At 38.9% G+C, this 26,808-nt stretch overlaps 1 protein-coding gene across 2 annotated transcripts in view; it reads left to right on the forward strand.

Annotated features, from left to right (window-relative positions):
* Positions 1–1,078: 1,078 nt before the first annotated feature.
* Positions 1,079–26,808, forward strand: part of CBFB (core-binding factor subunit beta) — a 55,460-nt gene continuing 29,730 nt past the window's right edge. For both annotated transcript variants that reach the window (XM_045814863.2, XM_045814862.2), the window contains exons 1-3: positions 1,079–1,422; positions 1,649–1,735; positions 6,303–6,419. In XM_045814863.2, the coding sequence (XP_045670819.1) occupies positions 1,345–1,422; positions 1,649–1,735; positions 6,303–6,419 (282 nt within the window). In that variant the 5' untranslated portion in view covers positions 1,079–1,344. The remainder of the gene's footprint in view (positions 1,423–1,648; positions 1,736–6,302; positions 6,420–26,808) is intronic.

A 26,808-nucleotide genomic window follows, 5' to 3' on the forward strand; every position in this document is an offset into this window, starting at 1 on the left:
AAAACCAGACAATTGGTTACCCTACCTCCGTTCCCTATCTGCAAAACTGAGATTGAACTAGGCAGGGGTAGGAAATTCTGCCAAACCCTGCATTCAGGCCAGCATTGTATCCTCACAATCCTTTGTAATATGGACAGCTACTGTCAGTCAGAGTTGGCACCTAGTGGCCATCTTTGTACTGAGTTTTTGACACGCTGGAATTTTAAGGATCAGAATTTATTGAGGATCAACTTTGAGTCAACCTCTGCCATAAATCCCATGTCAAACTCTCTCCAGCTTGGGCCAGATGACTTCCCTAAAACTTGTGGATCTTTTTTAGGGTTTGATTGCACATTTGGGTAAATATATGGACTGGCATTAGGTTTATATATAATTCAGCTTTTCTTCTTTAGAGACTTAAATTTATTGAGTGCTCATTTATGTGTTAGACCCACATAAAGACTCTCACGCTAATCTTGAGAGCTTGTGTCTGCATTTTGCAAATAGGCAAACTGAGGCTTAGCGTCCAGTGCTTGTGTAAGCTTGTGTGAGCAGAGGAGTGAGATCCCAGCCAAGGCCCGTCTGACTCCCAACCTTTCCACCATGATGCGGATTCTGTTGGATTCTGTGGTCTGTTACCACCTTTAGTCTTTGATAGGAGCAGCCTACATCCCTCCCGGTCGGTTTTGGGACACAAAGTCCCCGAGGACTTAAGTTACCTCACGTTCAGGTGACAATTTGGGGGTCACTCCGAGCAGCTGAGGAGTTCCAAAGTTCCATACAGCCGACAGAAAGAACCCGCGCGGGCCGCTTCCCGTCTCCAAGGTCCGGGCAGATGCCCGCAGAGCGGTTCTACACAGAGTAGCCCGCCGGCCCACAAGGGAAAGAGGGCCGCGTCACTCGAGGAGCTCTGGTTCGCGGCAGCCCAGCCGCTCCGCAAGCGGGCGGGCGGCGCATGCGCGGCGCGGGTCGCAGAGTTGTGAATGGTGCGTTTTGTTTGCCGGAGTTTGGGGCGGGCGGGCGCGCGAGGAGGAGGGGTGGGGCGGACCGGGGCGGGGCGGACGGGCGGGCTTGCGAGGTGGGCGGTGAAAGGAAGTGGCGGCGGCGGCAGCTGGGGGCGGCGAGTGCTGGGTTCGCGCGGGCGGTAGGCAACGGCTGAGGCGGCGGCGGCGTGGGCTGGGTTCGAGCAGGCGGCGGCACCTCAGACTCTTGGGAGCGGGAGCCCACGCGGGCGGGCGCCTGAAACAAAGGGAAGCCAGAGACAGGGCGCCGCGGGTGGGCGGTCAGTCGGTCCGCGCGAAGCCGGCCAGCGGGTGCCGCGCAAGCCCGGAGCCCGGCCGGCCGGCGCGGCCTCAGGGCGGGAAGATGCCGCGCGTCGTGCCCGACCAGAGAAGCAAGTTCGAGAATGAGGAGTTCTTCAGGAAGCTGAGCCGCGAATGCGAGGTGAGGCAGGCGGGAGGCGCGGAGGCCGCGGCGCGCCCCGAGTGGGCCCGGGCGGAGAAAAGTTTGGGCGGCGCGGCCCCGGGCAGCCCGGCGGAGCGGCAATCTCGCCCGGGCAGCCGCCTGCCCGCAGACTGTGCTTGCCCTTATCTGCGCCGCGCGGGGCGGGCGGGCGCGCAGGCGGCGTCGCGGATTTGGCTCCTGATTTCGGGCCGTCTCTGCCTTGCAGATTAAGTACACAGGCTTCAGGGACCGGCCCCACGAGGAGCGCCAGGCGCGCTTCCAGAACGCCTGTCGCGACGGCCGCTCGGAAATCGTAAGTCGGCGGGGCAGGGGCGCTGGGGGCCCGGGGCGCGGGGACCGAGGCGCGCACGGGTCACTTGTTGCGCGGGGACAGCCGCGGCCCAGGCCGGTTCCGGACGGCGCCGCGGACGCCGCGACTCCCGGAACTGAGCGGGCGCCGTCTCACTTCCTACTCGGGATTCAAAATGCGAAACCAGACACTGGCGGGCCGCGTCCTAGCGGGGAGACGCTTCCCTGTGGCCCTCTGCGGGCCGGTTATGATTCCCAGACGCGACTCGGCAGTTTGCCCCAAGTGGAACTCACACCGGAGCCCAACTAAACAAGGAGAAGTCATTGTACAGGCTGTGTCACTGATGAAGGGGTTGGGGTATTTGTAAGGGAGAAAACACCCTTTTGGAAAAAGAATTGGGCTTCGTTCAAAGATCTGATTCCTGGGCGAGAGTTGGTTTCTCAGGACTCCAGGTTTGTTGGTAAATCTGTATGTGAAGCTGTTTCACTGCCAGTATAACCGAGAATCTTTATACCAGTTATCTGTGGTCCTAATAGAGAAAAACAAGCCCTAAAGAATGAGCCATCTTATTTTCTTAGAATGTTAAGGCTCAGGAGAATCAGAAAGAAACCATTATCGTCTTTTTTCAAACCTCAAAAACGTATCCCGTTTAGTGCTGCTGTTCCTAAAGAATTGTATGGATTTGCGAAACCCACAGTTGATCTTGAGGCCCTGTTATAGGTGGTAGACTTGGTGCTAAACCTTACCTTGGCGGGGGGGGGGGGTGGGAGGGGTGGGATTCAAGTGTCTTAACCTCCTTTTTCGTTTGTCCTTTTGGAGGTGCTAACGAGGAGGGAATGAAAAAGCCAAAAAGTAGGAGGAAGCTAAAGAAAAGAGATCTTATTAATTAAAAAAAGAAAAAAGAAGTTGAAGTACTACTGTATAATGGAATCTAGTTATCTTCTCTGAGCTGGGCCCATTGCGTTGGCAGGGTCTTGAAGCTATGGTGGAGTTTGAGTTTAGGTTAACAATAGGAGGACATATTGGAACATTTACTTTTCCCACCTCCTTTATGGAGAATATGTTTTATTGAGAAACAGTTCACATACCATAAAATTCTCCCTTTTTATCACCTAAATCAAGTTTATTTTTAAGAATATTTTGCTATCTAAAATGAAGACTTGGAATTGTATTACAGATAATATGAAGATACTGGCTAAATTTATTAGGAGCTCTAGAATATTTGGTCATTAGTGCACGTAATGAAAGAAAAGCTCCAGCTTTTAGCCCACTTCCAAGTTCTTGAGTAGTTATAATAGTTACATGATTAAAATGTCTAAGACACATACTTTCGGTTTTGGCCTGAGTGGTAGAAGAATCATTCATTAGTTGATCCAATGATTATATCATCCTTTGTCTGGGTTTCCTTTTGAAAAAGGTGGATGGTATACCTAACCAGTGGATTTCCTAGAGTTAATTGATGTAAGTGTGAAACATGAGGTACAAAGTACTTCATGATTTTTTAGAGCTGAGGGGGTTTTTTTGGAAACCTAATGAAGTATAGCTATTAGGTTGTTCTCTGTCACATCAGGGACTTTACTGCATATAATTATGAATTGGGAGTATAATTTAACCCACAGTAGATCTGAATTGCTATATTATAATATTACTGTAATATTATAGCAGTATTATAGGTTGCTTGTATTTATAAGTTTCTTTCCAGGGATGAATCAGACAGACATTGTAGGCCTTCCTGTCTTTCAGAGATCTGATCCTACAAATTTTAATAAGTTCCTAATATCTGACAAGCATTAAAAGTTAAAGGAGGGTTAGATTGAATTCTGTGTAAGATTTGCACTTAATATAGCATACGTGTCTTAGTTTGTTGACTAATGTAACTATTTGTTTTTGGGAAGGAATTTCACATTTCCTCCTTTTTCTAGGCACCCCCTCTTAATTCAGTATTCTTCATATTTAAATTACAGGATCCCTAGCTCCTAGAGGGTGGAGACCACGTTAACTTTGTGGTATATACATTAATATACTCCTCTCTAAACAGGTACTCTGAATAATGCCTTTTGTATCATAGGTACTTGATTAATTTAATTTAGAGGTTACTTAATGCCTAAAATTTATCTTTTTAGTTAGGAACAGGCTGTGGCTTTTATTTACTTGGTTGTGGAAACTAGGTGTGGAGAAGACATTTTTCCTCTGTTTTGACAGCAGCTTTATACAGTAAAAATGTGCATAGTTAACCAAAACTATTATCGACCTTCTCCCCCTCTTTTTATTCTTTTAATTTTGAACATCTCCTTAGTGTATCAGTGAGGTTAATGCATTTATTTTGTATTTAGATAGATGTGATCGTAACTGTAAAACTTATCCAGACTCCTTATCATAGCATGAATAAAAGTGATTATGGGTAAGGGGTAGAATCTATTTGGTCTGTTTTATTCCTCATGTAAGTTCTTATGTGGTAGGAGTGTTGGAGAAGTCTTCAACACTAAGGGTAAATTAAAGAAAAGAATTCAGGTTTGGGGACGACTGTGACTGCAGTGAAAACTATATTTTTAATCCTGAAGATGGAAGGGTAAAGGTATGTTGGATTGGCATAGGTGTGTTATTTTACATTTTGTGAAACCTGTAGAATAATCATGGGGACAATCTGGAAATCTTACATATAGACAGTGATACTGGTGTAGCATTTTTATGTTTTTGAACGGAATTTTCCCAATTGTTATGTGTGTAGATATTCCATTAAAAAAAGAGTTCTGTGGTCAAATAAATTTGTGAAATGCTATTGTAGAATGATCTGTTCTTACCACTTTTCCTCTCTCAGAGAGAGGGATCTTGAGATAATGGGTATGAAGTGATGAAGCAGGAAATCTCTTCTGAGGTTGGTCTTCAGACAGGAGGTGAGGTAATAAGATCTGTAGACTGTTTTTACTTAGCACAGAGCTGATTTGGGGTACACTGGGGGTGGAAGGATTTGTTACTGGTGAATACTAAAGAAACATGCCTTGGGGATTTTGACACGAGGCATTCATTCATGGGCTGAATCTCTTATCTGCCACCACTCCATGGTGAGAATTTATTATCTGAGGCTGAAAAAGTTAGTTCTCTTACCCAGCTCAAAACTATTTCTCTTATTTAGCAAATACTTAAATGGCATTTACCTGGTACTATTATAAGCACTTTACAAATTTTAATTAGTGGGGAAACTGAGGTACAGCTAAGTAACTTGCTTTGTCATACAGCCTAGGCAGTGTGCCTTCTAGAGTCTGTTTTCATTTGAACTATTGTTTGTTCATTTCACTCCACTTGATTGTCTTTTAAACTTGGTATAAATGGGGAAAGCTTTTTCTAAGGGTTAATGTTGTAATATTGACGTTTGTTAGGTCTCTATTCATATAAAATACCACAAGAAAGAGTATCCCAGTTGATTAGGTAAATGCCATCAAAGATTTCTATAGAGATTTAGCAGTTAGGTTAACAGTTGTACCTGCAGTACCAATAATAGAAATAAGAAGAATAAATTCTTATCTCTAAAGAATCTAAGCTATTAATTATCAGGGGGTACTAGTGGACAGCTGAATCAGCCGATGAGTTTAAACAAATTGCCCAAAATGTGAATCGCTTGCCTTCAGATTAGGACTCTTTGATTGGAAACAAAGTATTTTGTGGAACTTTAATTAGTAAAGTAAAACAAACCAAAACCTTCTCTCATTTCAACAAAGAAGAGTTTACATTTAGATGATGAAAAAAATCTTTTTTTCCAAAATGCTTTTTACTTATTTCTTTCTTTCTGAATTTCCCTTGGGAAGAGGGACAATGCTATTTCCACTTTTTACTTGGAGGAAATATAGTTAAATTGCTGAGGGGCTACACAGACTACTTTATCAAAATGGTTTTAGATTGTTCTGTTGAACCATGCATCCAAATCTTATTATAAATACTAGATGAATACTCTTTTGTATGGTCAGATCCAGTTCTCCTAACGTTAAATTTCAGAAAATGCATATTTTTTAAATCACCTAAGGTTTTAGAGAGATGAGAAGTACTGTCACATCACATTCTAATGTATCATTTATCAGAAGAGGCAGTCCTGTGCATTTTTAACATGGGCTTTAGAACATAGTATTTCATTAAGTAAGGGAAATCGAGGGAAATCACGAGAAATTAAAATGTCTTATTTACAGAACTTGAAATTGTGGTATGCTTTAAAATTCAAAATGTTTAGATCTTCAGTGATTTTCACATTTAAAAATAGAAGTTTTTAAATTCAGGGATGATGGCTTCTGGTTAAACATTAGCAATGCAAGATCCTAACGTCAGCAAAAAATGACCTGAAAGAAAGTATTGATTCCATGTCTGATTTTATATTTAAGCAGCCAATGGCAAATGTCCTCAAAATGGAATCAGATGTTTGTAACTTAATACTTAAGAAAAATGATGAGTGCGTGTTTTTAACTTTTAAGTATTCTCGGTGCTGCCCGGCTTAAGACAGAAACTGATGTAAAAATAAATGACTGCCTGCATAATTTATGTAATGTCCTGCTCCTGATCCTGTTTGTATTGATTTTTCTAAAAGGCTTTTGTGGCCACAGGAACCAATCTGTCTCTCCAGTTTTTTCCGGCCAGCTGGCAGGGAGAACAACGACAGACACCTAGCCGGGAGTATGTCGACTTAGAAAGAGAAGCAGGCAAGGTAGGAAACATTTCTTTGCAATTCGAAATACTATGGATTGTTTTATTAGAGATTATCGGAAGATTTACAGTTTAATGAAGAGATCACAGGTGTGATCATACACGCATATGGTCAGATTTGTTTTCATATTATAAGGGTGTAATACAATTTTTTAAATCACTGTCAAATTTTTTTATATCATTCCATTATTAATTTCATGTATATAATATTCATCATAGAAACTTCTAGCCCTTTAAGAGAGAAGTGTGCTTTCTTATATATAACATTTAAAACTTAATTCCTTTAAAAAGTGTTGACAGGATATTTTTTGTTTTACTAACCTAAGTGACTACAGTGCTGTAAAAAAATAAAATTAAGAGAAAAATGGGGAAAAGGCTCTGTAGGCGTAAAATTTAATAATACTTAGAAATAGCTCATGGGTAACTTTCTACTTCTGTTAATACTGCAAATTTAATTTTGATTAAAAAACAGCGTGTAAACTTTAACTTGGAAATAATTTTATTTTTCATTTTGAGGAAAAGCTGGGAAAACAAGTTGATGCTTTAAAATTTTTATGTTGAAACTTTAGGTTGAAGATATGAAATGTTTAAGCTGAGAGCTCTATTAAACTCTAACTTAAATGTGTTACATTATTTTGGTGAAATTTTAGTGAATAGTATCTTGAATTGGTTCATCTTTTAATGTAGAAGTTGATTCTTACTGAAATAAAATATTTAAAGAAAAATATTTTTTGGCCTCATTTTATGCTCAGTATTTCTCCTGTTTCCTTTATGTTTCTATACCTGTTTTTATCAACTTGCTCACTTACTCTTCTGAGTATCATCATGAATAGCATAACCTGTCACTTTATTTGCAAAACATCATACATATATAATACAAAGATTTTTGTATTAGCCTGTTTTAGGAAAATAATTCCTGTTTTTGTATATATACAATGAAGAGTTTTTGTTTAAATTTTATGAAGTAAGGTGGGTTGTTTGTGTTGTTTTTTTAAAGATTTATTTATTTATTTTAGAGAGAGGGAGGGGGGAAATAATCTCAAGTAGACTCCCCACTGACCCGCTGAGCAAGAGCCCAGCCCAGGGCCTGGATCTTACAACCCTGAGATCATGACCTGAGCCAAACCCAAGAGTCAGATGCCTTAACCAGCTCAGCCACCCAGGCACCCCTGGGTTTAATCTTTTGTGGGTGACAAACCAACTAATCTTTGGAGAGGGAGGGGGAAAATAGATTACAGAATTTTTAAGATGAGTAATAAGTGATTTGCTTTTCTGTGCATTAGCTTGCTTGCTTGCTTGGAAGATTAAAAGCAAATGTTCCAAGTTTTACTATTTGATAATTCTTATATATAAGGAAGAAGTTGGGAAGTCATTGTAAGATTATGCTTTTTTGGTCTGTTTTGTGCACATGTGTGTAAGTCAATGAAGAAATTATTTTTTTCCTTGTTCAAAACATTTAACGTTTATTTAACATGGTGGCTCAGATACTACAGACATAAACCAAAAAAAGTTATTTCCCCAACTGTAATGCTAAACTATTTTAACGCTTCAAAATGGACATCTCAATGTTACCCAAGTCTTGCAGTATTTTTTTTTTTTTTTTTTTTTGACAGAGATAGAGATAGCCAGCGAGAGAGGGAACACAAGCAGGAGGAGTGGGAGAGGAAGAAGCAGGCCCATAGTGGAGGAGCCTGATGTGGGGCTTGATCCCAGAACACCGGGATCACGCCCTGAGCCGAAGGCAGACACTTTAACCGCTGTGCCACCCAGGCGCCCCTCAAGTCTTGCAGTATTTAATAACTAATAAATGGGTGTTAACTCTACTAGAAAGTATGTTTGCTTAAATTAACTTAATGATAACTGTTTACCAGATCAAAGACCACATTATTCTTGGACTTAAGCCATTGACATGTTTTTAGTTACATGACCAACAATACCAAAAATGTTGTATAACTTATTTTAGTGTTTAGAGGATGCGTTTTCAAATACACCTGGAAAATTGATAGAACTTATGCAAGTTATTGGGAAATTTACATTTTATTAACATTTGTTTTAGAAGTTCTTTTTCTGTAAAAGGCCATATATCAAATATTTTTAGTTTTGCAGGCATGTGGTCTGTGTTGCAGCTGCTCAAGTCTGCTGTTACAGTGGAAAAGGAGCCATAGACAATATGTAAACAAATGAGTGTGGCTGTGTTCCAAGAATAGTAACGGTGGCAAACTCAGTATCTTTCCCTCAGATTTAAATCTGTAAATGTTTGTGTGTAGATTGTGTACTTCTTAAATATACTTTTCAACACCTGTACTATACCAGTAGGATCCAGAAGAAAAGAAACATGTTAAGGCACAAAAAGCAAAAACAAATAGAAAACTGCTAGTCTATTGCTCTTTTCCAGTGGGATAAAGGATATCAGTGAATTTAGACAAAAGGTACTGACCCACGTTTTCTCAACCGTGGAGCTCAGGCTATGGGGTGTCTTTATTTTTCTTACTCCTTTTTTATGGTCTCTTCCTGATAGTCATTAGCTTGTATTTCTGTCCCTACAGGACTAGGACTAGAAGCAAAGAAAAATTGAAGGGATTTCCCCAAATGTTAATTGTTTGCCTCTGCTTCTTATCAAATTTGTATCGCAGATCAGCATCTTTTCTTCCACGTACTCTCAGCCTAGTTACTTTCTGAAGCAACTTAGTTCTCTTCTCCATTCATACCCAACTTTAAAGAAACTACGGTTAAGGGGCGCCTGGGTAGCGCAGTCGTTAAAGCGTCTGCCTTCGGCTCAGGGCGTGATCCCGGCGTACCGGGATCGAGTCCCACATCAGGCTCCTCCGCTATGAGCCTGCTTCTTCCTCTCCCACTCCCCCTGCTGTGTTCCCTCTCTCGCTGGCTGTCTCCATCTCTGTCAAATAAATAAATAAAATCTTTAAAAAAAAAAAAAAAAAAAAAAAAAAAAAAGAAACTACGGTTAAGGCTTTGGAGTTAGGCATAGTTAAGTCCTGGTTTCATTTACAACTATATAACTTTGTGCAAGTTATTTGACTTATGGTCCTCAATTAGAACATGAGGTTAATGCATACTTCCCAGGGTCTCCCTAGTGAGTAAATGAAAGTGTATGTAAAGTGCTTAGCCCAGTGCCTGAAACAGTTGCTCAAAAATTCATTCATTCAGAAGGTTCTTGTTGAACACCTGTTGTATATACGGAGCATTGTCCTAGGCATTTGAGATGCATCAGTGAACAAAACAAAGATCCTCCCCTAGAGATTGTTTTATGGAAGGAGCGGAGGATAGACAATATTCATAATAAATAAGTTATGTAGTATTTTACGAAGTGGTAGGTGCTCTGGAAAAAAAAGGAAAAGTTGAATAGAGTAAGGATGATCAAGGACCGGAAATGTTTGCAATTCTAAATAGGTTGATCTGGGTGAAGACGGTCATGTTTGAACAGAGACCTGAAGGAGGTCAGGGAATGATGAGCCATGTAGGTATGGGGGGAAAGACAGAGAAGATAGTCACTGTGAAGTTCCTAGAGTGGGGGCATGTTCCCTGTGTTTGATAAGCAGCGAGCAGTCCAGGGAGCCTGGAGCAGACTGAGCAAGGAGGAGGGTAACAGGAGATGAGATCAGGGAGATAACAAGCAGCCAGTTTATGTGACCTTGCAACCACATGGATTTTTATTCTGAGTGAAATGGGGAGTAGTTTCAGGTTTTTGAGCAGATGAACAATATGATCTGCCTTGGGTTTTAAAAGGATCACTCTAGCTGCTGGGTTAATAATAGGCTGTAGGGGGGCAAGAGTGAAGTAGGGAGACCAGTTTGGCTGTTGCTGTGATCTTGGCGAGAGGCTAGGGTAGTAGCAGTGGAGGTGGTGAGAAGTATTCATAGTCTGAATATATTTTGAGATAGAGCCAACAGGATTTGCTTATGGATTGGATGTGGGGTGTGAGAGTCAAGAACGACTCCAGCGTTTTTGGCAAGAGCAACTGGGAGTATGGGATTGCTGTCATCTGAGATAGGAAAGGCTGTGGGTGGAGCAGTTTTGAGGAGCAGTTTAGGACATGTGTGTTTGTGGTGGTGGCTTGTTAATGCACTTCTGTTTTCTTACCGCCCACCCCTTAACTTCTTAAGCTAGGGCACTGCTTTCTCATAAGTGATCCTTCGTCTGTTTACCCCAAGGGTTCAGTGGCCTGTTAAAAAGAATCAACTTTATTGAAGTATACTTTACATATAATAGAATGCACCCATTTTAATTGTATAAATTTGAGTTTTAACAAATTTATACACACCCATATAAACACTACCCACAATCAAGTGTTTCAGTCACCGCCAAAAGTTCCCTTGAGCCCCTTTACAGGAGTCTGGGAGTGGTTTGGCTGGATGGTTCTGGCTCAGGGCTGGGACTGTGCAGTCTCTGAAGACTTGACTGGAGCTGAAGAATCCACTTCCAAGCTCACTCACGTGACTGTTGGTAGGTGGCTTCACTTGCTAGTCATGTGTGCCTCTCCACAGTAGAGAGAAAAAGAATGAAGTCACCATGCTTTTTATGACCTATTCTCCAATCACTTGTGCCTTATTCTGTTCATTAGAAGAGAGTCACTAAGTCTAGCCCACATTTGACAGGGGAGGAGGAGTATTTATTCACATACATGGGTGTGAATACCAGGAGGCTGGAATCATTGAGGCTATCTTGGAGGCTGACTACCGCAATATTCACTTGAATTTAGTGAATTCTGAAAATACTAGAATGCTAATAGGAGACAGAACCTGCATATTCTCTTTGATTTGAAATACTGTTTTATGATCTACGAAAATGGGCTCAGTGAGATCAGTCCTTTTATTCATTCTTTCTGCCTTTGTGTTTATAGGAATATTTTCAAGCCAGAGGTCTTCAATAAAGAAGGCCTGTTAATGGAAAACTGACCATAAGTAGGTATTTTATGTGAGATCAAATCAGAGCACACAAGTTTATACCGTCTTTCAAATATATTTGAAACTTTTGCACCCAGGTGTTTAGTGAGCTGACTGCATTGGCTCTTAACAACGATCTATTTTTAGAAGAGGTTTAAAACAATACAATGTAGTAGAAAGAGCTGTCTGTCAAAAGACAATCATAGCTTTTTTTTTTTTTTTAACCTGGAAATGGGAATCAGAATGTCTGTCCTACTCATATACCTCATGTGAGGATTCAGTGAAGTACTAGAATATGTGAAAATGCCTTTTAAATTGTAATACCCTGTCCAGAATTAGGCTGTTTGATGGTTTTGTAGGGTGAAATTATAGGTAACTTAATTATGGAGTTTTAGTGCTATGGTGTGCCTTAGGTCAGCTTCACTTGTAGCTGTACAGTGTTGGAACACCACATCTTTCCCAAGTGGTCCATCCTGGTGTAATATAAACCCTGACAGCCAAAATGTTCCTAATTCTTCCTGAATCTAAACTGCTTTTCTCTCATTTCGCTTTCAGAAGACAAGGAAAGGAACCATTAAGAATTTAAGTCATTCTTAGTTAAATTTTTGTAGGCCAAGCAACTTCCAATTCCTTTGATCTTTCCTCTTAGGACCCATTTCTAATTACTTTTTATTTCAAACAAATGCAAATGATTATGGTTCACCATAAGTTATTAGTCTTGAATGGTCAGATTAATGGTTTTTGCATGCATTCTGTGTTTTATAAAGCCTGGGTTAGGGTTTCAAATTAATTATTGTATATGATTACTGCATGATCCTAGTTTTTGAGTATAAAGAAAAAGGGTATGAAAAATATTTTATAAACTGAAAAAATGAACTTTACAGTGCTACTATTGATCATTTTTTCTATAGAAATTGAATATACTATCTAGTGTTACTTCATTGGCCCCAGAGAAAGAGAGGTTAAACTTCTTTTTAACAGTTGTTGCATTTCTGTTTATAACTTCTGATTTTAATTGATGGTCAAATAACATTACTAGCAGACATTAAGAAGTAGTTATGAAGTATATGTTATTAGAGCAGATGCTTTTAGGAAATTTTGGGTTTTTTGGTTTTTTTTTCCTTCTCTGAACTTTTGTACTTAAAACCGAAATCTTTTTTTTTTTTTTTAAGATTTTATTTATTTATTTGACAGAGAGATACAGCCAGCAAGAGAGGGAACACAAACAGGGGGAGTGGGAGAGGAAGAAGCAGGCTCCCAGCAGAGGATCCTGATGTGGGGCTCCATCCCAGGACTCTGGGATCACGCCCTGAGCTGAAGGCAGACGCTTAATGACCGAGCCACCCAGGCGCCCCAAAACCGAAATCTTTTATCATTCATTTGCATGAGCATAAGTAAAGCAGAATTTAACAGCATTTGATTTAATGAATGAGGACAGACTCTTGTTCTTTTTACTTCTTTTTTTTTTTTAAAGATTCTGTTTATTTATTTGACAGAGACAGCCAGCGAGAGGGAACACAAGCAGGGGGAGTGGGAGAGGAAGAAGCAGGCTCCCAGCAGAAGAGCCTGATGTGGGGCTCGATCCCAGAACGCTGGGATCATGCCCTGAGCCGAAGGCATACGCTTAACGACTGCTCCACCCAGGCGCCCCAGACTCTTGTTTTTTTTGTTGTTTTTTTTTAAGATTTTATTTATTTATTCGACAGAGATAGAGACAGCCAGTGAGAGAGGGAACACAAGCAGGGGGAGTGGGAGAGGAAGAAGCAGGCTCATAGCAGAAGAGCCTGATGTGGGGCTCGATCCCATAATGCCGGGATCACGCCCTGAGCTGAAGGCAGACGCTTAACCGCTGTGCCACCCAGGCACCCCCAGACTCTTGTTTTAAATGGTTTTTCCAAAGGTCTGTGATTCTGCTGCTTCTGGAGCATTTTGCTTACTTGCCTGCAGGATCTTTGTCCCAAAATAAATATTTTGTCTGTTTATATACCATCCACAATTTGGCAGGGTTTAGAGGACTCCTTGATGTTAGCTTTGAGAAATCCCTATTCAAGCTCAACCAGTTCCTTCTCCTCCTCAGACAGCTCAGTCACTCCAAATAAAAGATAGCTGTGGTAAAGCTTTGGAATGTGATTTTCCCCAAGAGAAATTGAGACAACTTTACAACTAGTTTGTCAGATCTAGATTTTAATAAATATTTCTATTCAACTAAAATACGAAGTGTATTTTCCAGCATTTAGTTATTGGCGATTTAGTGCATTGGAATAAGTAATCTGTTTTTTGTTTGTTTGATTGTTTTAAAACAGACTTTTATTTATTGATATTATTTTATTTATTTTTTTCATCATGATAAGTATACTCTTTAATCTCCTTCATCTGTTTTACCCATTCCCTTGCCCCCTTCCTCTCTGATAACCATCAGTTCTCTATAGTTAAGAGTCTACTCTTGGTTTGTCTGATTTTCTAAAATATACTTTAAGTATAGTATAATATTTTCTTGTTTAAAAAAGATTTTATTTATTTATTTGAGAGAGATCACGAGCAGGGTGGAGGGGTAGAGGGAGAAGCAGACTCCCAGCTGAGCAGGGAGCCGGATGTGGATCTCAATCCCAGGACCCTGGGATCATGACCTGAGCTGAAGGCAGATGCTTAACCGACTGAGCCACCAAGGCACCCCTACTATAATATTTTAATAACTGAATTATAAACTAGAATTGGCAGCCTTACCCTTATATTTTTAAAGAAAAGATTTTATTTCAATTTTTTTTTTTTTAAGATTTTATTTATTTATGTGACAGAGAGACAGCCAACAAGAGAGGGAACACAGCAGGGGAGTGAGAGAGGAAGAAGCAGCCTCCCAGCGGAGGAGCCCGATGTGGGACTCGATCCCGGAACGCTGGGATCACGCCCTGAGCTGAAGGCAGACGCTTTAACGACTGCGCTACCCAGGCGCCCTATTTCAATATTTTTTAAATCCAAGAGGGAGAGTTGACTGACTTCATGCATAAACAAGATAGTTTAAAAAATTAGTACTTTCCAGTTAGAGTTACATTAATTTGCATATATGTAAATATACCTCCAAAGTATTTGAAGATTGTGTTCTCTTTGTCCCTTCTCTTAAATTGTATTATTTGCCTGGATTTACTTTTTAGCATAAAGGTAAAATTTGAGCCTTGGCCTTATCTGAATTATATATTCCAGATTAAAGAAGACAGAAATAATATGTCCGAAAGAACCTCCTGAATTCTTCCCCTCCTTTCTTCTGCTTCTTACCCCAGTATTTTTTAATGTTTTAGTGCTTAATTCAAACACTTCAAGGATAAAGACTGCTGAAATGTTATATCAACTATAATTTTGGGGTAGGACTGTTATATCTTAATTTCACTGCTTCCCATTTTCCCTAATTGATTTTTTTCAGATGGTATTGAGGTATATATATGTTTATATTTTTATATATTTATATATATATATACACACCTGGGTAGTGCAGTCAGTTAAGCACCCGACTTGGTTTCGGCTTAGGTCCTGATCTCAGGGTCGGGAGATTGAGTCCCGCATCAGGCTCCATGCTCAGCATGGAGTCTGCTTAAGACTCTTCTCTCCTCCCTCTGCAGCCCCCCTGTGCTTGAGTGCGCATGCGCGATCTCTCTCTCAAATAAATAAATCTTAAAATATACATATTATATATATAACACCATATGTATAATATATAATCATATATATTGTTTATATAACTGCATATATTATATATATAACTACATATATATAATCATATATATATATATATATATATGGTCGGTGTAACCACCACAATCAAGATGTAGCACATTTCCATAACCTCAGAAGGTTTTCCCATGCCCCTTTGCAGTCAGTCCTCTCACTCCCTGGTCCAGGTAACCACTGATCTTCTTTCTACTACTATAGTTTTGTCTTTTCTAGAATTTCATATAAACAGTCATGCAGTGTATAGACTTGTGTGTCTAGCTGTCACTTAGCAACGTGCTTTTGAAATACATCCATGTTGTGTGTATAATACACCATTTCTTTTTATTATTGAGTGGTATTCCATTGTGTGGATATGCTATATTTTGTTTATCCATTTACCAGTTGTTAGCCATCGGGGTTATTTACCCATTTTTTGGCTATTAAAATAATGCTGCTTTAAACATTATATACAAGTCTTCTATGTAGACATATGTTTTCATTTCTCTTGGGTAGATACATAGGACTTAGATTGCTGGGTCATCTCATTAGGGTAACTTTTTAAGAAGTTGCCAAACTGTTCTCCAAAGTGGTTATATAATTTTGAATTCCCATTAGCTGTATATGAGAGTTTCAGTCACTTTACATCTTTACCAACACTTTGTGCCATCATTCTTTTTCATTTTGCCACTTTAATGAGTAGATAGTGGTATTCTTTGGTTTTAATTTGCATCTCCCTAGTGAGTTATGGTGCTGAGCTTGTTTTATGTGCTTATTTGCCATTTGTATATCTGTGGTGAAGTGTCCATTCAAATCCTTTGTACATTTTTTTATATTAGGTTCTTATTAAGATGTAAGAGTTTTTTATGTATTTAAATATAAGTTACTAGATACTTTTGCAATTGAAGTTTTATTATGAGTCAGATTTAAAGTTGAGGTAGCCTTGACATTGTATGAAACATTGTATTAAGATATACACAGGGGCACCTGGTTGGCTCAGTTGGTGGAGCCTGTGACTCTTGATCTCAGGGTTGTGAGTTCAAGCTCCACATTGGAGGTAGAGATCACTCAAAAAAAATAAAATCTTCAGGGGCGCCTGGGTGGCTTGGTCGGTTAACTGTCCGACTCTTGATTTCAGCTGAGGCTGTGATCTCAGGGTTGTGAGATTGAGCCCCCCATTGGGCTCCAGCCAGTGCAGAGCCTGCTTAAGATTCTGTCTCCATCTCCCTCTGCCCCTCTCCCACCTCTCTCTTTCTCTCTAAATAAATAAATAAAATCTTTTTTCTTTTTCTTTTTTTTTTTTTTTTTAAGTCTATTTCATGGTACCTGGGTGGCTTAGTCAGTTAAGCATCTGCCTTTGGCTCAGGTCATGATCCTGGGGTCCTGGGACTGAGCCCTGTGGCAGGCTCCCTGTTCAGTGGGGAGCCTACTTCTCCTTCTCCTTCTGCCTACCACTGCAAGTGCTTGTGCGTGCGCACTCTCACTCTCTCTGTCAAATAAATAAAATAAAATCTTTTTTTAAAAAGCCTGTTTCTCGGAAATACGCACATTCTGTCAAAGCTGCTGTAATGTAGATGTGATTTTCGAATCCTTCTCTTGTGCCTCTGTTAATGCTGCTTAGCTCAGTTGTCAGTTTTAATCCTGCTTGGCTCATAATGTTGATAACCTTTTTTTTTTTTTTAAAGATTTTCTTTTAAAGTAAGCTCTACACCCAACATGGGGCTCAAACTTAAAATCCTGAGGTCAAGAGTCACATACTCTACTGACTGAGACAGCCAAGCACCGCCTAATGTTGATAATCTTGAAATTAAGAGTTTGTTGTGGCCTTTTTTGTTTGTTTTTATTGTGGTAAAATATACATAACATAAAATTTACCATTTTAACCATTTTCAACTGTGCCGCTAAGTATATTCACATTTTCAGTCAGCCATCACTACCATCCATCTCCAGAATTTTTGTCATCTTCCCAATCTAAAACTCCATACCCATTATACATTAAGTCTCTTTTCTCTCCTGCTCCCAGCCCCTGGCAACCTTTATACTTCTAGTCTTTATGAATTTGATTAGGTACCTCATAAAGTGGAATCATACATTATTTGTCTGTCCTGTTATGACTAGCTTATTGCACTTGAAGATTCATCCATGTTATTTCAATGCAGTGGGTTTTTTGAAAAGATTTTATTTATTTATTTATTTTATTTGAGAGAGAAAAGAGCACAAGCAGGGGAAGGGCAGAGGGAGAGGGAGAAGCACTCTCCCCTGAGCAGTGTGCCTGGTGGGGGGGGGGGTGTCTATTCTAGAACCCTGAGATCATGACCTGAGCAGAAAGCAGATGTTTAATTTACTGAGCCACGCAGGCACCCCGATGCAGTGTTTTAAAATAACTTTTTTCCAGGGCACCTGGCTGGCTCAGTTGTTAGAACATGCAACTCTTGATCTCGGGGTTGTAAGTTTAAGCTCTATGTTAGGTATAGAGATTATTTAAAAATAAAATCTTTAAAAATAAAAGGACTTTTTTCTTGACAAAAGAAATAGGGAAAATTTGGAAAATAAACTTTTAGGAAAGATATCAAAATCATCCATTGTTGAGTGTCCTTGTAATCATCCATTACAGAGAGTCATTGTTAATTCATGTAGGAAATGTTGGGGTTCGGAGCAAATGGCCAACAAAGAATTCTTGAGATGTCTTCAGTGCAAAAAGATGGTTTTATTAAAGCACGGGGACAGGATCCGTGGGCAGAAAGAGCTGCACCAGGGTCATGAGGAGTGGCCAATTATATACTTTCAGGTTGGGAGGGGATTTGAGTTAGTGTAAGTCTCTAAGGAATTTTGGAAGCAAGGTTTCCAAGACCTTGAGGAGGCTAGCTATTGTTAGGAAAAGGTCATTTATATGATCTCACTTATAAGTGGAATTTAAGAAACAAGGCAGAGGATCATAGGGGAAGAGAGGAAAACATGAAACAAGACAAAACCAGAGAGGGAGACAAACCATAAGAGAGAGACTCAATCTTAAGAAACAAACTGAGGTTGCTGGAGGGAGGTGGGTGGGGGAATGGGGTGATGGACATTGGGGAGGGCATGTGTTGTGATGAGCACTGGGTATTATATAAGACTGAATCACAGACCTGTACCCCTGAAATAAACAATACATTGTATGTTAATTAATTGAATTTACATTTAAAAATAAATCTTTTTTATTATTTTTTTATTTTTTTAAAGATTTTATTTATTTATTCGACAGAGAGAGAGACAGCCAGTGAGAGAGGGAACACAAGCAGGGGGAGTGGGAGAGGAAGAAGCAGGCTCATAGCGGAAGAGCCTGATGTGGGGCTCGATCCCATAACGCCGGGATCATGCCCTGAGCCGAAGGCAGACGCTTAACCTCTGTGCCACCCAGGCGCCCCTAAAAATAAATCTTTTTTAAAAAGGTCATTTATTACTGTCTAATAAAACCTTAGTCATGAGACTCTTCAGATGTATATCAGTGGGCCATATGCTTGGAGGATGATTGTCAGCCTATATCTGTGTGTGGGGGGGGGTGAGATAAAGGAATTTTTATATGTTGAGACCTAGTTGATGTAGCATTTACTTTTTATTTTATCTTTGAATTTTCTGCATATCTTGTTAGTAATTGCTGGATTTTTTTTTTTTACCTGACTTTAAGAAAAAAATGTGTTATCTTTTTTTTTTTTTAAGCTTTATTTATTTAAATAATCTCTGCATCCCGTGTGGGGCTCAGACTCACGACCCCAAGATCAAGAGTTGCATGCTTTTCCAACTGAGCCAGCCAGGTGCCTCTTTTATCTTTCTGATCTTACTAACTATGAAAGAATAGAAAAATTAGAAATAAGTAGATACCTTTGTATAAGAAAGAAGCAACAAAATGATTATCAGTGTTAATTTTTAGAATAAAAAGATGGAGAAATGTAGACATTGATGTATTTAAGGAGTACACACACAATTTCCATCCATCTAGGAAACCTTTACAAAATAATCTAGGAAACAGTAGTCATACTGTACAGGTGGTGATCATGAAAACTCTTTTTCACTTCTACAGAACACTTTGAGTATTCTAGTATAGGCATTTGGGGAGGGCTAAAGTTTATACCTACCTCTGAATGGATGGGACTCCCTTTGCTACTATGTACTTTTATTTCCTCTTTTAAGAATTAGAATCATACCTCAGCAATATTTTACTGCATATATATGCCATATCTTCTTTATTCATCAGTTGATGGATATTTGGGCTGTTTACATAATTTGGGTATTGTAGATAATGCTGCTATAAACATCAGGGTGCATGTATCCCTTCGAATTAGTATTTTTGTGGTTTTGGGGTAAATACCTAGTAATGCAATTGCTAGATTTTACAGTAGTTCTATTCTTTTTGAGGAAACTCCATACTGTTTTCTAGAGTGGCTGCACGAGCTTGCATTCCCGCCAACAACGCAAGAGAGTTCCCCTTTCTCCACATCCTCGCCAACACCTGTTGTTTCTTGTGTTGGTGATTTTAACACAGGGGAAGTCGATGGGGGGATGGGTTAAATTGGTGATGAGGATTAAGGAGTGCATTTGTTGTGATGAGAACTGGGTGTTGTATGTAAGTGTTGAATCACTGTATTGTACACCTTAAAGTAACAGTATATTGTATGCTAACTGGAATTTAAATTAAAACTTAAAAAAAAGGAATTAGGATAATAGCAAACAGTGCTGTAGCACTGGCTATATGCCAGGTGCTGTTTTAATTGATACATAGATAACATACATTGATACTTTTATAATTTCCATTTTACTGGAAAGAAAACATTTGTAAATTTTAAATTTTGTTTAGCTTGAGCAGGCTCAGAGACTTTATTTCTTTGATAACACTTCTTGGGTACTTAGTTTTCTACAGAGGGTTAGAAGCCCTGGCCTGGCTAACAAGTTCTTCATTTGTAGAGATTATAGACGGTGCTATGGTAGGGAGTTTAAATTGTTACCTTCTTTTATGAAAGTATACAGTGTACACATTTGAAAATTATTATATCATAAGCTTTTCAGTTTAGGATGTGCCTTTTGGTGCTTTAGTACTCTGGAGCTGTGCTATATACTGTGTGTCTGAAGAAGGAAAGGGCCAAGTTGGGGAATGTTTGACGGGTTGTTTTTGTGGATGAAAACCTTCCACCCTGCCGCCCCCACCCCATACAACGAATACTGAGTCTTTTGTGTTTTAAAGCTTCAAATGTAAAGGCAGGTTAATCTTCAGATTAAAATAAAAGGATAGCTTAGAACATGTGACTTCAACATTTCCATTAGGAGAATTCAGATGTTTTTCAGGCAAACAAAATATTTTGTCTATATTAAACAATTATTTTTAATAAGTATCTGACCTTACATACAGAATATTGCTTTAAATAATGGCCCTTTTGGAGAATCCTCCAAATTTCTTTGGGTATTGCTTATTCATGATAGCAGTTTCTCAGCCCTGGCTTGCCATTCCTTTGCTATCCAGAACATTTCTGGGCCATTTTAAAAATTGAAATAAAATTCACATAACAAAATTTGCCATCTTACCCATTTTAAAGTGTATATTTCAGTGGTTTTTAATATATTCACCATGTGCATCCTTCATCACCATCTAATTCCAGAACATTTTCAGAACTTTAGACCATTTTATTTTTATTCTTTTTAAAGATTTATTTATTTGAATCGGGGGCAAAGGGAGACAGCATCTTCAAGCAGAGGAACTCCACTGAGCACAGAGTTCGACTTGGGGCTCATGGGGCTGGCAGAGCTTGATCTCATCACCCATGAGGTCATGACCTGAGCTGAACTAGGAGTTGGACGCTTAACCAACTGAGCCACCCAGGCGCTCCAGAACTTAAGACCATTTTAAATACATTTTGAAAAATCTGCAGACCGGTTTTTAAGGTGATCATCACCAGGCACTGGGGTAGATGATTTACATTATCACGGATTCTCTTAAGCCTGCACTATATAGTGAAATCTGTAATTTTGGAACACATTTGGTGATAGCTTGATTTTACAGCTCAGGAATCTGAGGCCCAGAGAGGTCAAATAAATCTTCAGAAGTCATGTAATCTGTTTCCTAGGTAGAGCCAGGATCCAGACCCAGGTCTTTTTTACCCCAGAATCTGTGTTGTTTGCAACATACCACACTGCCGCTAATAAATAATCATTAGGTAAGTTGTCAGAAACTCCACATCCTACCTTGTAAAGGCTTATATTATTTTAGCCCACTAAGTTACTTTTTCCATTACTCTGAATAACAACTAATATTTTAATGTGGTCCCTTTAGACCTCATTTTGATGACATCACAACAACCTTTACCCTTCATCTTTTTCTTTTTAACCTTTTGACTTGATTTATTTTTCTAACTTTGAGAATGATGTTCACTATGGACAATTGTGCTGCTAGACAACTACACGTAATTCTTGTGTATTAATAGTATGTTCACAATTTAGTAAAAGTAGTTCCAGTATTTTTAAAAAATTCTTACAGTGTTGACTCAAGAATGGATTACAATAACAGCATCTGCCTCTTTTGTTACTTTTTTTTCTTTTTTTTTGGTCTTAAGCAAAGAATTTTGTCATTTAATTTTATAAGCTTTTACTTGAAATTGTACCACTTTGGCGAGAACTCCTCAGAACTCTCATAAACATGCATTGTTTATTTTGAATCATAGAATGAAGATGGCAGAACTAGTAAGCTATTTTGGAATAATGGGGAGTATTCATATATATTCTATAGTCATATAAAGTGTTCATGATATTTATTATTCTAGGTGCTATGGATTTAAGCATTAAACTGACTATCCAGTCTCTGTTTATTCTTTAGGGAAATAGTCTGTTTTCACACTCCCTGAAATACTTAGAAAACATTAATAAAGCAGTTCATTAATGCCACTGTGGTTTAAGTGAATCTATAGAATCAGGAGTTCTGGATGCTAACTTCTGCCACCTAACTTTATGACTTTCTGCAAGTGAATTATTTAACATCTCCTGCTTTATGTATGTATGTATGTAATCTCTGTGCCCAATGTGGGACTCGAACTTAGGACCCCAAGATCAAGAGTCACACGCTGTAGTGAGTGAGCCAGCCAGTCACCCCAATGTCTCTCACTTTTCATTTCTTCAATTAAAAAATGGGTAAAGGGCTCAGATAGACATTTCTCCAAAGAAGATACTGAAATAGCCAATAAACACATGAAAGATGTTCAATGTCACTAATCCTTAAGGAAATAAAACTACAGTGAAAAATACTACCTTATACCCACTAGCATGGCTACTATCAAAAAAACAGAAAAGGTGTTGACGAGGATGAAAAACTGGAACCCTTGAGCAGCACTGGTGGGAGCACAGAAGAGTATAGCTGTTGTGGAAAACAGTATGACGGTTCCTCAAAAAATTACAATTACCATATGATCTGGCAATTCCATTCTGGATGCACACTCAGAAGAACTAAAGGATCTCAAAGACATAATGTATACCCATGTTCATAGCAGCATTATTCACAATAGCTAAAACATAGAAACAGTCCAAGTGTCCACTGACATGAATGGATAAGCAAAGTGTGAATGGATAAGAACATACAAAGGAATATTATTGAGCCTTCTAAGGAAGAAAATTCTACAATATGCTACACGATGGATAAATCTTCAGGACATTATACAAAGTGAAATAAGCCAGTCATAAAAAGATGAGTACTGTATGATTTCACTTATATGATGAGGTACTTAGAGTAGTCAAATCATAGAGAGTAGAATGGCGGACGCCAAGGGCTGGGGGGAAAAGAGAATGGGAAGTTGTTGTTGAACGGGTTTAGATTTTCAGGGGGTTTTTTGTTTTTTTTTTAAGCTTTTGTTTTTTCTTTTTTTTTTAATATTTTATTTATTTATTTGATAGAGAGACAGCCAGCGAGAGAGGGAACACAAGCAGGGGGAGTGGGAGAGGAAGAAGCAGGCTCCCAGTGGAGCAGGGAGCCTGATGCGGGGCTCAATCCGAGGACCCCGGGATCACGCCCTGGGCCGAAGGCAGATGCTTAATGACTGAGCCACCCAGGTGTCCCTAGATTTTCAGTTTTATAAAATGAAAAGAGTTATGGAGAAACTTCTGTGAAAAGGTGGCAGAATCATATAATAGAATCAGAAAATACAGAGCAGCCCATTCCCTCTGACCATTATTTCCTCCAGCTCTCCAGCAAACTTTGAAAACTGGCTCACACTGTGCTACATGCCCCAAATCCAGTGTGAGTCTTAGGTTTTCTACAGCCCACTCATGACTCCACTCACAAACTTCCCCAGAGGGGCCCTTCACATTCACAGGGAAGCTGAAAGTCCAGATTTGACTCCGAGACTCTGGTCAGCTTATCTCCTAGGAGCTTTCATGTTAAAAGTGACATTACAGTCCTTTACTGACACTGCCATGAAGTCTGTACTTATGCTCAGTCTTCAAAACTAAACAGTGCATTGTTTAGAAATATATGCATAGGAAAGAAAATACTTGCTTAGGAATAAAATGATAAAACAATGGAATACATGTAATTGAATTATATTAAATTAATTAAATTGGTTTTTTGTTGTTGAGTTTTAGGAGTTCTCTATGTTAATTTTGGATATGAATCCCTTAACAGATATATGATTTGCAGATATTTTCTTCCATTCTGTGGGTTGCTTTCTTACTCTGTTGATAGTATCTGTATTTTTTTGTTAAGATTTAATATTTTTTAAGTAATCTCTACATCCATTGTGGGGTTTGAACTCACGACCCTGAGATCAGGAGTCGCTTGCTCCACCAACTGAGCCAGCCAGGCACCCCAATAATGTCTTTATTAGATGTAGAAAATTTTAAATGGTCATAAAGTCCTATTTGTGTATTTTTTAATGTTGTTATCTGCATCTTTGGGGTCATCTCTAAGAAATCATTGTCAGATCCAATGTCATGAAGCTTTTATCCTAACTTTGCTTCTCAAAGTTTTATAATTTCAAAATAAAAAATAAAGGGACACCTGGGTGGCTCAGTCAGTTAAGTGTCTGCCTTAGGTTCAGGTCATGATCCCAGGGTCCTGGGATCAAGCCCTGTATCAGGCCCCCTGCTCAGCGGGGAGCCTGGTTCTCCCTCTCCCTTGCCTGCCGTTCCCCCTGTTTGTGCTCTCTCTCTCTCTGTCAAATAAAATAAATAAAATATTTTTAAAAATTAAAGTTAAAAAATTTTTAAAAATTAAGTTTTATAATTTCGGGATTTGGGTTTTTGATCCATTTTGTGTTAATTTTCATATATAGGTGTTAGGTAAGTGTCCAGCTTCATTCTTTTGCATGTGGATATTCATTTTCACAGCACCATTTGTTGAAAAGACTGTTCTTTCCCCATTGAATGATCTTCACACCCTTGTCAAAAATCATTTGACCTTATACAAGAGGGTTTATTTCTGGGCTTTCTATTCTATTCCATCAGTCCATATGTTTGTCTTTATGCCAGTATTATACTTTTTTGATTACTGAAGCTTTGTAATAAGTTTTGAAGTCAGGAATTAGGAGTCCTCAAGTTTTGTTCTTTTTCAAGACTGTTTTGACTACTCATGGTTCCTTGAGATTCCATACAAATTATAAAATGGGTTTTTCTATTTGGTTAACACATCCATTTATTGAATAGGTGTGTATATATCTACACATACACACAGATAATCTATTAAGTTCCAGGTACATTCTGAATTCATGTTACGATTTCTCTTTTGAACTTTAAGGAGTAGGTTGGTAAAGTACATTAAAGCACTATTGAAGAAGCTATTTTTCATACTTACATGCAACACAGTCATGATTCAGAGGCAAATGAGATTGAATGGCTGTCTTAGTGATTATCCAACAGGCAAGCAGTTGACTGTGCATTTATGAACGGGGAGGATCATGTGGCAAAAGGAAGATGAGTCAGAACCAAGTATCTTCTAAAGGAATCTGTTAAATAGACTACAGAAATGATTATAGCTGAAAGGCAGGATACATACTTCGTTAGCAGAGTATCTTGTTTTCATTGGTTTGTGTGCCCTCCCAGTATTATTGCATATCTATTGATTCATTGGTGAAAACAATTGCTCAGTTCTCTCAAAAAAAAAAAAAAGGCTTTTTTCCGTTTCAAAGAAATCACTGTGTAAAACATTGGTGGAAATGGGCAAGCAAGCAGTCATTGTTTCTGTGGTGCTCTATATATGTTTCATAAGTTTTATGTATGTTATCTTAACTAATTTTTACTATCACATATGAAAGAGGCATGATTTAGCCCTGATTTTATATGGAAGGAATTGGAGGCTTATTAGCAAACTGAAATAATTTGTCTCAGACACACTGATGGAGCTAGAATTTAAACCCAGGTTTGATCTGATTCCAAAGCACATTTTTTCACTCTTCCTGTACTGTCTTGGGGCTAAGAATAGTGATAATATTCCTTTTCTTTTAAAAATAATTACAGTTGGCTGAATCGGTAGATCATGTGAGTCTTGATCTCGGGGTTATAAGTTCAAGGCCCACATTGGACATAGAGCTAACTTAAAAAACAAATACATTAATTAATTAAAAAGAAATAAAATAAAAATAATTACAGTTGACTCTCATTATTTATGGTAGTTATCTTCTATAAAGCAGATAGAGACACTACCCGGGTAGAGAATAGTGAGTACTGAACAGTTTCTTCCAGGGATGTTACAGAGTTAGGTTCCTGCAAGCCCGTGGTCACATTTTCCTCAGTCAGCCAATACAGAATCTTGTTTTACGAGTGTTTCTGTTTAAGGACAACTTGTTTAATTTATATTGTTGATTCATTAACATTGAACAACAGTAAAATGTTGGACAACTAAGTTACCTCTAATCTTTTGCCATTGTTTAAAAAAACCCTTATGGGGGTGCCTGGGTGGCACAGTGGTTAAACGTCTGCCTTCAGCTCAGGGCGTGATCCCGGTGTTATGGGATCGAGCCCCACGTCAGGCTCTTCCGCTGGGAGCCTGCTTCTTCCTCTCCCACTCCCTCTGCTTGTGTTCCCTCTCTCGCTGGCTGTCTCTATCTCTGTTGAATAAATAAATAAAATCTTAAAAAAAAAAAAAACCCTTATGGGTGAGCATCCTTGTAATCAAATATTTTGCATACATCTTTGATTAAATTTTAGGATATATTCATAGGATGACATTGTTGAGTCAAAGGAAAATTCACAGTTACTGCTAAAAAAATATGCCTTCCCACAATTGTTAACCAGTTTACACTCCCTCTGACAATGTAGTAGAACCTAGGTTTCCTGCCTCGTAGACATTAGGTGGTGGTGTTGTTTTTTTAATTTTTGTATTTGTTTAGAAATTGTATAGTTATCTTGTTTTAGTTTAATAGATTTGTTAGTGATTTTTTTTAATAGTTTTTGGCCATTTTATTTATTTTGTTTTAAACTCTTTTTCTTTCATTTTTTAAAGTGTGTGGGTTTTTTTTAAAGATTTTATTTATTTGAGAGAGAGAGAGTGAGAACACACATGAGTGGGGGCAGGGGCAAAGGGAGAAGCAGACTCCCTCCTGAGCAGGGAGCCCAACATGGGGCTCAATCCCAAGACCCTGGGATCATGACCTGAGCCTAAGGCAGATGCTTAACCAACTGAGCCACCTCGGCACCCCTAAACTCATTTTTTTCCAGATGGTTAGCCAGTTTTCTCATTTCCACTGGTTAAATAAAATACTCTTTTACCATTGATTTGAAATATTGCCTCTGTCATTTATTCAAGACTTTATATTTGGTTTCATTTTTTATTTTTTGTTTATTCCA

The sequence above is a fragment of the Ursus americanus genome, chromosome 21, assembly GCF_024610735.1.
Source record: "Ursus americanus isolate L20-20 chromosome 21, mUrsAme1.1.p, whole genome shotgun sequence".
NCBI classification, from domain to species: domain Eukaryota; kingdom Metazoa; phylum Chordata; class Mammalia; order Carnivora; family Ursidae; genus Ursus; species Ursus americanus.